Here is an 11,082-nt window from a genome sequence, read left to right on the forward strand (position 1 = left end):
ACCCCCCATGGCTGCCCCACACAGAGGCACAGACAGTCCCCGAGGCGCCATGCTTTATTCTGAGGGGTGGAGGGCACAGCAAGGGAGCTGGGGGAGACAAGGAAGACAAGGAGTGGGGAGGGCGTTTGCAGACTGGCAGGGCCAGGCTGGGCAGCACTAGCAGGAGGTGAAGGTTTTCCAGAAGAAGTTCTTGCAGGGCGCCTTGCGCTCCCGCTGCGAGAGCTGGGCGAGCCGGCCCAGCACCGCCCGCTCCTCCTCCAGCTTGCCCTCCTCCTCCAGGTCTGGGGCAGCTGCCTCATGCCCCATATCCACGCCGTCCAGCAGGCCTGCCAGCATCTTCAGGATGGCGTCCTTCCGCACTGTGCTCTGTTCCTGTGGGCAGAGAGCAGGGAAAGTGACGCACAGAGGGCCTGTCCCCCACAGCCATCGAGGTCCCTTTGTGTCCCCCTGCCATCCCTGGTGTCCTTCCCTTGGAGTCGATGCTTTTCCCTTCGGCAGAGCTGTGCCAGAGCTGAGGGATATGTGGCTGCTGAGGGCACTGCTCCTGTCTCCCCTCCCTGTCCAGCTCAGCCAGCTGGACTCTCACATGTGCCATGTTACAGCTGGAAAAGAGCTGCTAACAAATAGACTTGAATTGGCTGTGAAGTCCCTCGCTGCCCACACTAATTAAATTTCAGTGAATGCCAAGCTGCCTCTTCCCCTGGTCAGCCCGTGCTCCCTTCACTGCTCTGACTGCCTGGCATCCACCCTGGGAAGGTGAGGGAAAAGGCACACGGTCCTGGGAAGAGGCACAGAGTCCTGAGCAATATTAAATTAAGCTCACGGGGGGATGTACTCCGCTGTAAAATGAAATGCAACAAGGAGAAGGATGCCCCAAAATCTGCAGCAAAATATTGCATCAGTGGAGGCAGGCAGCTGTATTTCTAGAACAAGAACCTGTGTTTCCATAGCCTGACCCTGGGGGAAGGTGGGATGAAATGGGAGCCGCTGAGTTCCATCCCTTTGCTGTAGCAGAGCCTGTGTTTTGGGGTTTGAGGGATTTCTGCCAGTACAAGCTGTGAGTTGTCGTGTTTCTCTCAACTTTACATCCAGCAAATCTGAGGAATTATCTCGTGCCTGAACATTTCTGGTCTCTGTGGTTCCTTAGCAGGGACAGCTGGTACTGGCCAAACTGGGATAGATGGTTTGACAGGAACAGATCCTGTTTCCCATGTGGATGGGAATCTTGGAAGCACATTTCCATGTCAGTCCTCACAAATGCCATATTTACTGCTGGGACTGCTGTCTCTGTCAGCACCAGCATTCACTAAGGACCACTTGGTGAGCAACTCAAAAGATGGATAAATACAGGCAGTAGCAATTATCCTGAGTTTACATTACAGAAGGTTTATGGGCATTTTTTAATCACTTTCTTAGCTCTAGTAACAAGCCTTGTTTCTGCACAAGGGGAACCGAGGCACAGAAAAACTCCATGCTGTATTTGTGGCAGAAGAGAAGGTAAAGCCAGTTTGTGCTCATTCTGATTCCTTCTCCTGTGCTGCAAGTACAGAAGTGCCTTGAGCCTTTGGGAGATATACTGGGACGGGGGAACCCCTTAAGTGTATCTCCTGGGTCATGTCTTCCTTGGAAGCTTCTTTCCTAGCTGTAAGTGCTGTGTTTGGAAATAACCGAGCAGAGCCAGCGGCCTCAGACTGAGGGGTGGGGAAGGCAAAGCTCAGCCCATGTTAGGGGATATTCCTTCTGCCTGATCAGCTGTGGCTGTCGGTGAAACCTGGCAGCTCTTCCCTGCACTAATCCACTGCTCACATCCTTTCTGCCTGGAGCTGTGCTCAAAGAGATCCACACTCTCTGGGAGCAGTTTGACATCTCAGCACGGTGGGTTGGGGCAAACCCTTGGGGAGCTGCTCCATTCCCTGTGCTCCATCCATCAGTGCATCAGAGGGAACACATCTTCCTTTTGCATTGTAATGCATTTTATAGGGGCTTATATGTAAAATCCCGATGCTTTTCTTACTTAAAACATCTGTCTGAGTTACAGCAGTGGTGACTGCAGGGATTGGTTCATCAGTATCTAACAGTTTTTCAGTTTGTAGAATGCTCTATAATAGATATAATGATTCTCTTTAATTGTATCATTATTTTGTAAGCAACAGTGCGCAGAAGACTAGGAGTCATTACACTCAAATTAATTTTTACCAAAGCCTTATTTATCAATTTATTCCCTACAATTTGTTTCTTTTTTTCCCCAGCAGCTGGGATTTGCACCAGAATTTACTTCTTAAAAAAAGAGTTTACTTTTTAAGTGCTGGGTTCGTTACTATAAGAACGCGGAGCTGAAAGTTTCCAGTTATCCCCAGAAGGGTTAATCCCAGGCAGCTGCAGGAGCCCTGATCTGACAGAACTCCAGCCCCAGCACCTCACACTGTGCACGGTTCTTTCTTGCAGCCAGTTTCGTTGTTAATGGGATGTGAGCCCACTCCTGGAGCAGCGAGACACTGATGGATGAGCTGGAGCCAACACTGAGACAGAAAAAACGATGTGGACACGCACAAAGGAGAAGTTGGTGCCTGTGAAACCAACACTGGGATCCTTCCCTTCTCTGGAATAACAGCAGCCTTATGGATACAGCCTGAACTGGACTGATGACTAACCAGAGCTCAGAAGAACATCAGGGATGGCAGGGAACATGCAGGTGAGAGAACTGAGGGGCGAGGGCAAGAAAACAGGGCTTGTAATCACGTTATGCTATTGCTTCCTACCCCTTTGGCCTCTTAGGGAAACAGCATGGCAAAATAAAGTTATTATAGCGCTCCAGCCATTATAATATTAGGGTTTTGCCAGTTGGTAGGGTAATTATACTGCTATAATAAGTTCTGCCACTGCATAGAGCTGTGCTGGTTCAGAGTGTAATTATTCTAGCAGAACTATGTCAGTATAACTCCCCTTGTGAATACTACTCTGGAAAAAGCAATTTTATTCTGATATAATTACTTCATTTATGATTCCTCTGTTACTTTCCTACTGAACCCATCTTTTAAACATTTGTCCTTCCCATGAGTCCTATTTAAAATATCATCTCCCTTGATCATTTTACCAATTATGTATCTTTTCTCTCCCTCCCTAGTACTCTGCTTTATTCTCTCATGCTGTACCATTTCAGTAATATTTTCTCCTTTTCCCTCTGCTCTCTGCTGTTCATTTTGCCAGTTTTTGCTTAGCTCAGACTTCACTTTTGCAGCCCCTGGCATCTGGTACCTTTCTAAATCAGCTGGGTAGAGCTGTAGGAACAGCCCCAGGGTCAGCAGCATGTGAAGCTGTAGTGCCTTGGAATATAGATGGGTGGGAGAGTTGTTTGCATCAGGTAAAGCCTAACTGCCCTTATCCCCCCTCCCCTGGCTCTGTCCTCACCCAGCTCCTGCCCAGGGTGGCTTTTACTCACCCTGGTGCTCTGGATGGCCAGTCTCTCTTCCCCAGGCAGTGCCGTGGCTCTCACACTCCACACCAGCAGCAGCACGGACACCAGGCTGGCCACCAGCTGCATGATGCACAGGCTGGGACTGGTGCTGAATGAGGAAGACTCAGAGAGGGAGCTGCTCCTGGGCTCTCTTCTGCCTCAGACAATGGCTGCAGCCCCTTTTATAGCCCTCCCCCAGCCCAGTGGGTGACGCAAACAATTAAGTCTATATCAAAGGCAAATTAGACTTTGGAGAGGTTGTTAACACTTGGCTGCTTGAGTGGGATACTTCAGTGCCTCTGGGCTCTCCATGTGCCAGACCTGCAGAGATTGAGGAAGCAAAGGCTTGGGACACTCCAGTAACATGCTGTTTCTTCACTCCAAGAAATTGTAGGCACTCTCTGTGCCTCTCCTAGGTAGCTGGATTCTGTTTGGGAAATAATGTTGGGTAGAAGAGGCCACCAGCTTGCACAAACCTGGATGATTCAGAGGGAAGAGGTAAAACTTCTGGCCACCAGTGCTTAGATATGGTCTTGGACCCTCAGCTGGTGTGTCCAAACAGCTCCAGGCTTTCAGGGTGTTTGGATCTGGGTCTCTGCATCGAGCAATGCATCTCACTGTGGGATGCCAACACGCCTGGCTTTCCCTGTAGGGTAACATGGGGACAGAGCTGCAGCTGTGCAGTTATATCCTCTGTCTGGAAAATGCACATCAAACCACCTGGAAGCCTGCTGAGGGTTATGGGGTCTTGTTCCTAGTGTTGCTTCAATCCCTCTTGAACCTATCCCAGGAGTGTAGGTCAACACAGTGGAGATGCTGGGTTTAAATGTGGTAAAACCCAAGTACTGAAAGGCTGGTCAGAGCCGGAGCTGCTCTGCCCTGAGAGGCTTAAAAAGGCTCCTGCTCTGCTGGCACTGACCACAGGCTGCTTGGAGTGTGTTCCTACCACCCCTGGTCAGCAGTTAATAATGCCTCCTCCTTGCCCCAAAAGCTGTCCCAGCAGTGGGACTGGTCCCTGGGCCAGCAGAAAGTGCTGTTGAGCACTGCTGTCTGCATTGTCCCCATCACTTGCCTGTGACATGCCTGTGAGATGCAGAGCTGAGATCCCAGCTCACCACCAGCCCTTTCTCCAGGAGCACTCGCCTCAGGGCAAGTCTTCCCCTGACCTTAACAACAAATGACAATCAAAAGATAAATTGTTATCCTAATTTAGCACATTAAAAAAAAACAAACCACAGGGAGGTGACTTGGCCAGGGGATGCTGTGGCAGAATTAAGAACAGAAGGCAGGAAAACCTGTTCCCCATTTCTCGCTCTTACCAGCATTACAGATCCTGGAAACAGCATGATGGAACTTTGCCTGCAAATAATCCAGCTCCTAATGCCAGCTACACCAGCTCTTGAGGGAAAAGATGCCACCACTTCCATGCACACTGTAAAAGAAATGCTGATTCCCTCACTGAAAGGCAGAAAAACTCTTTCCTGAGTCACAGAGCCTTGTGGGGGATAAGTAACAATCTAGCAATTTCTGGAAACGAATTTTCTTGGAAAACTTTGTAACCTCCTTGTTTCTCACCCTCCCCAAGTGAGAGGTGGCTGCCACGCACCACTTCCAGATGAAACATTATCTGTTTCCTTTGAACCTGATCTGGCTGGTTTATCAGAATTGCCGGGTAATGGATTCTGTCAAACACTTCCCAGCCAGCCCGGGGCTGAGGCAGAGCAGGAGAGCTCCGGGCTCCAGCGAGCAGAGAAACCACAGGGACCTGCCAAATGACCCGCAGCCGATCTGCTCCAGGAGGGGTGAACTGGGGGAAGAGCAAATGGAGAAAACACACTTGGCTGCTCAAGGGGAAGGAAGGGCAGGTCCTGGGAGTGTGAGATGTGCTGGGGCTGACAGGTGAGCCCTGCACTGGGGCTGTGAGCAGGACTCACCCCGTGGGCCGTGCAGACAGCAGGGGCAGTGCGGGCGGGTCTCCATGCTGGGCCCATCTGCTCTGCCCACGCTGCTCGTTCCAATAAACACAGTTCTGTCTGCAGCTTCCCCTCGGAAGGGGCTGTTGTCTGTAATGCTCCACTGAGAGACTGGGGTCACAAGTGTGACGATGCTCCTACCAGAAAAGGAAGTGGTGAGTGAGAGATCAGCTGCTGGGGAGGCTCACAGGGATGTAAAGTGTGACCAGGCTGCCCTGAATCTGTCCTGGGGTTAAAGGGCAGTAACAAAATAACTGTTACCTCGTGAGCAGGGGTGACTTTGGAGAGAGCTCCTGCCCAGATACTCCAGCACCAAACCTGTGGCCCTGCTGACAAGCACAGCCCAGCCAAAACCTGTGTCTAGCCTGGGCAAGGCTGGGTGTCTGTTCCCAGCTGGGAGGGAGGGAACAGGGACACATCAAAGCACTTACACTCCAGTGCCCACAGTAGGACTGGATCTCTAAATCCAGACTAGTTTCCTCTGGGCTGTGCTACAGCATCTCTCGATATCAGACACCTCTTTTTCAGGTTGCTCCATCTTTTCTAGTGCCCTTCCCTTTCCTCTGCTGCTTCCCCTAGTTAGTCTGTCCTCTGGCCCCTTTGCAGACCCTGCACCTCCCCACCACAGGCTTAGCACCATCTCCTTCACCAAAGAAGTAAAATAACTCTGTGGTGGTAAAATTTGTTCTTTTAAGTAATTGGATAGAGTTCAACATACAGCACCAGGGTTGTTTGTACTTCCTACTGTTCCTATCCCATGTGCATTGGCTGTCTGACCTTTAAGAAGGCCCCAATTATTATTTTTTTTTTGCCAACCCTTAAAAGCTTATCACCCTGTACAGGAAAGGGTAAAGGTCTGCCCTTGGAACAATAAACACTTCTGATAATTCTTTCCTCTTACCACTTTCTCCCTGTTATCTGAAGTCGTGTTCCCTTTGGAAGTCGTGTTCCTTGATGCTTTCCTGCCCCCAGCTGCACATGGCCTGAGTGGGTTTCTGCCACTTCACAGTGAGGGTAGATCTGTCTGAAATCAGAATGCCTTTGAACACATCTCTGGGAGCCTGGCAGGGTGGGGATGCTCCAGAAGGAATTCCTGCATACAGTAACTTGAAAAGGCCTGGCTCTCCCAGGATTTTCTCCCACAGTCAGTGTGGCTCCAGCAGAGATGCACAGTGGGTTCAGAAGCACAGCAGAATATGTTTCCACAACCACACGAGACAACCTCCATCTTTTTGTGACTAAGGCTGCACAAACAACATGCACTGGGAGAGGTTTTATCATTCAAGAAAGAGGTCCCTGACCTCTCCTCAGTGAGTCTGTGCAGCAGCAAAGACTGGGCACTGCTGGAACACAAAAACTATGACTGTGTCTGACACCAAATGCCACACTAAGGAATGAGATTATTTCTCAGTTGCCCTCCTATATGGCCTGGATATTTGCTGCCTTCTGCCCGTTTGTTGCCTGGTCTGGGCTCAGGTCACCATGCCTTGAAGCACGTAGCAGAACCACATCAGGCTTCCTGCACGGTGTCTGGGTCCCAAAGGTGAGGCACTCAGCTGCAGCTGAAGGAAGGGTTCCAATGCCTTCCTGTCATTGCAGTCCTTGCTCTCTGCCCCCGAGAGTCCCTCGCTGCAAAGGCCAATGCAATAAATAAAGCAGTAGTCAGCTGACAGTTGTGAGCCTTCCTGGAAGGGGAAACCAATTTGTTCACGGGCCTGAAATCACAGCTCATTTCTCAGGCAGTGTTCCCTGGCACTGTGCTCCCCAGGGCCCCGGAGGAGCACGCAGGTGGCTGTTCCAGCCTTGGCTTTCCACTGGCACTAATCTAACAAACCCAGGGAAGAGATTGTGGGAGCGTGGGCTGGAGCCTCGTCCCTGCTCAGAGCTCAGAGCAGGTGCAGGAGGAGGAGGGGAGGGCCCAGGGATGCTGCTCTCACAGCACACAGGACTGCAAGGCTGTTCCAGCTCTCTGGGGAGCGGGAGCTGGGGGAGCTGTGCTGCCTCCTCTGTCTGCCGACCCCAGAGGGACTCAGGAGGTGAGGGGGGGCAAGCAAAACGCCCCAGTGGTGCTCAAAGCCTTTTGTAGAACCGAAAAAAGGGAAATTTAGGTTAGATATTCATTGGGAAGAAATTTTTCACTGTGAGGGTGGTGAGACACTGGAACAGGCTGCCCAGGGAAGTTGTGGGTGCCACAACCCCGGCAATGTTCAAAGCCATGTTGGATAAGGCCTTGAGCAATCTGGTCTAGTGGGAGGAGCCCCTGCCCATGGCAGGAGGGACTGGGACTGGTTGATCTTTAAGGTCCATTCCAACTCCTTAATATTCTATGATTTTATGATTTAACTGCATGTGAAGTTAAACATTAAACACCAAAATCTTCCTTAGAAAATAACTAATCACTATGAAACGCTATTTCAAAGTACCTGTTTTCCAGTGCAAACATGTTGCCTGGCTCCAGGCCGGAGTCATTTCAGGCCGTGAAGCCTGGGGTTACTACTGCTGACCTCTGCTACACCAGAGTTGTCCCTTTGGTGGCAGGATTGGCCGGACAAGACTTGGATAGAAACGTTCCTCTACCGTTTGGATCACCTGGGGGATTGCTTATGCACTGCACCTCGTGGGAGTTCCAAGAGCTCACCAGGGATGCTGACACATGGACCTGTGACATTGTCAGCACCACAGAAGGGACCACTGGGCTGGGAGAGCCTTGAACAGGAATTGCAGACAGGCTGGGGTTCTGGGTCCTGCTCTCCCCCGGCTGAAGGGGGTGAGACACACACAGGGTCATCACACACATCATCCTGCTCTTAACCCTGGCTCACAGAAGTAGCTTTGTTAAGTCAATCCTCGCTGGACATGCCCAGCCCTGGGCTGCTGCAGCAGCCCTTCAGTACCAAGCAGAGGCAGCCCCTCCTGCAGGGTACCTGTGGGGTCCCTGCTCCAGCACCCTCGGCACTTCAAGCCCCATCAGCCAGGAGCTGGTGTCCTTGAAAGGCCTGCACTGACATCCCCAACATCTGCAATAATCCACCCATCTTTATGTGCCTCACACCTCACTGTGCTGTAACTGTGATTCCCTGGCTACGATTCCCCAGCTTTTGCATATTTGAAAAGCACTTAACTCCATCCCGTACGTGACTAGGAAAGAGCATCCCCCAGACTTCTCAGTATTTGACTTGGTTAAATTTCTCATCTTACTTTTTAACAGCATTTTGCCTGACTCTTTTGCTAGACCTGAGCTGCTGTTTCATGTTGTCCACACTTTTCCCTCTTCTTCCCCCACCGTGTTACCAAGGGAACTTTCCTCTCCCTGAACTTGGTGGCACTTGTTAATACTTTTTTGACTGGTTGCTTACCAAGGCTGCTGTTCTGATGAAAGATGAATGTCATTCTTCCTTCAGCAGTCCCTTGCTCCAGCTCTCAGCCCCATCAATAATTCAGCCAGGCCTCGACAACATTAGCTCTGGGTGAATATACCACACTCATGCCAATTAACTGACTGAAAGGGCTCGGGAGAGACAGGCAGGAGATTTCTCTTAATTTTATGAAGCTCTTTTCTGAACTTCTAAAAACTGAGTTAGTTCAAAGAATAAAATCAGAGCAGAGATTCTGACACAGTTCAAGAGGTGCCAAGAGACTCCAACAATGGATGTGCTAAAGCCCATCAGGCTCCTCTCCCTCGCTTGTCTCCACCTGCTCTGACTGACACAACACTGCACGTTCCCTGGGACAGAGCCTATCCCTGCTCATGTGCTCCTGACTTAATGAGCTGCTGGAACATGACTGCAGCATGTCTAGACAAACATCATCTCGGTGGCTCTTTGCTTATGAACAGCCTTGCCCGTGGAGAACAGCGACTTGGAACGACTCGGAAACCATATATAGGGCCCTGTGGATGGAGTGTGTGTGACTTGGATGGGAAACAGCCTTGTCTTCCTGCTCTCATCACTGGCCACTTGCTGAACTTACACATTTGGAGAGAGCTCAAAGAACCAGAAGGAATAATTAGCTGTGTGGAGGCCAGGTCTGAGGAAGCTCTTTCCCTCCTGGGCATTGTTGTACTCACCAGGGGTGGGTGAAAGGCTTGAACTTGTTACTAGTCGGCTGCTGCTCTAAGGCCTTCCTGGACTACACTCCTGGTCTTGATTCCCGTTCCAGGGGAAAGTGCCAGAGCTAGTTTTCTGTCAAGGACGAAGGGATGAAGGGGGTTCAGGTCCCACAGGGATTTAAACAGGAGGAGCTAGAACCATTACTGATCTGCTCCTCATAAAAATATTAGAGTTGAGCAATGAAAATGCCTCATTAGCCCAAACGACTCGGTAGCTGTGAGAGAAAGGAGACAGTTACCCAGACAATTAAAGAGACAAAATGGGTGTAAAATTCCAAACACAGAGGAGATCCAGACTCAGCTCTGCAGCTCAGCAATGCTTTGCAAACCCTCACGACCTCCAAGAAGCTGTACTGATACAGGTAGCAGAAGAGGGCACTGGGAAAGAACTGACAAGTCTCATCAGAAAGGGGAGAAAGCAGGAGGGCTGGTACTGACCCCACAAGTCCCTTGCTGTGGGCACACAGTGGCTGCACCACTAAGGCTGTTTGTAGGGTCACAATTGTGGTAAAGCTCAACCCCAACCTTTCCTCGAGTCTGCTCCTTCTGTTTCTCTCTTAACAAGCCCCAAAGGCCTCTCTCGGAAGCAGCTTTTTGCCTTCTCCTGATGCCACCTAGTGCCTGTCCCCAGCCTGCTCAGCCAGAGCCCAGCCCTCGGAGCCACCACAGCTCCTGCAGAGGAAAGGAGGGAGTGGGGCCAGGACTGCCAGGAACTGCCTGATGGCAGCAGGGAGACAGCAGCTGGAAAACAGCTTGGAAAACTGTACCCCAGGCAGCACGTGGACTGGAGCACAGCTTGGGTAACAGGTACTGACACTGCAGCAGGAGCTGTTGGGCTACAATACAAAACAAGAAATGGGATCACTCTTCAGAGCTTTCTTTGGATGAGAACTTGTCATCCCCAGAGATGAGGGAGAGAGGGAGTCAGAGTGACTACAGAGAGCCCCTGGAAGCACAGCAAACCCTCAGGATCTGTGTTCCCCTCCCTGTCTCCCCAAAGAACACCGACCCATGTTGGTGTCACCTTAACCAGAGCCGAGTGTTTAATGGAGTGCAGGGAGGGACAGGGGCACAGTGGATGTGCCGGGAGGGGGATCCCACTGAACTGGGCACGGAGCCTTCAGAGCAGCAGTAAAGGAGTGGAGGCAGATCCATCTCACAGAGTACAACGGAAAACAACTTATGCATCTGGGGGCAGCATTAGAAATAATGATGCCTCCTAAGGACTCGCAAATACCCAGGCCCGAGGCAACTCAGCATGACTGAGATGAGAGATTTGTCAGCACAGCTGATTCCCCAACATCAGTACTGAACAGCAGGCAATGGAGCTAAGGTTTGTTTTTTATATATATATATATTTATATTTATATATATAAAGCGCCTATCACCATATTGATAAACATTCTTTGGAACCACTCCGAGGGCAGAGGTAAGAACAGGAATTAGCCTGTGGGTACCTCAGCACTTCTGTTTCCAACCAATTTAAAAAACAAAAAAAAAAAAAAAAAAAAAAAAAAAAAAAAAAAAAAAAAAAAAAAAGCCACAAG

At 50.4% G+C, this 11,082-nt stretch overlaps 1 protein-coding gene across 1 annotated transcript; it reads right to left on the reverse strand.

The window, feature by feature from the left end:
- Nucleotides 1–36: 36 nt before the first annotated feature.
- LOC113995844 (somatostatin-2-like) lies at nt 37–3,608 on the reverse strand. Its single transcript, XM_027736333.2, has 2 exons — nt 3,440–3,608; nt 37–372 (listed from the first exon to the last, which is right to left on the reverse strand). The coding sequence occupies exons 1-2, from the start codon at nt 3,539–3,541 to the stop codon at nt 157–159; spliced, it is 318 nt and encodes a 105-aa protein (XP_027592134.1). The 5' UTR covers nt 3,542–3,608; the 3' UTR covers nt 37–156.
- Nucleotides 3,609–11,082: the final 7,474 nt, after the last annotated feature.

This window comes from Pipra filicauda, unplaced genomic scaffold (assembly GCF_003945595.2).
Source record: "Pipra filicauda isolate LSUMZ 115617 unplaced genomic scaffold, ASM394559v2 scaffold47_size6085603_pilon, whole genome shotgun sequence".
NCBI classification, from domain to species: Eukaryota; Metazoa; Chordata; class Aves; order Passeriformes; family Pipridae; genus Pipra; species Pipra filicauda.

Excerpts from the sequence above, each read along its gene's own strand:
- LOC113995844 (XM_027736333.2), bottom strand. The coding sequence starts at position 3,541 with ATGCAGCTGGTGGCCAGCCTGGTGTCCGTGCTGCTGCTGGTGTGGAGT. Across the intron at positions 373-3,439 it reads TGGCCATCCAGAGCACCAGG|GAACAGAGCACAGTGCGGAA; the intron begins GTGAGTAAAAGC and ends CTCTGCCCACAG.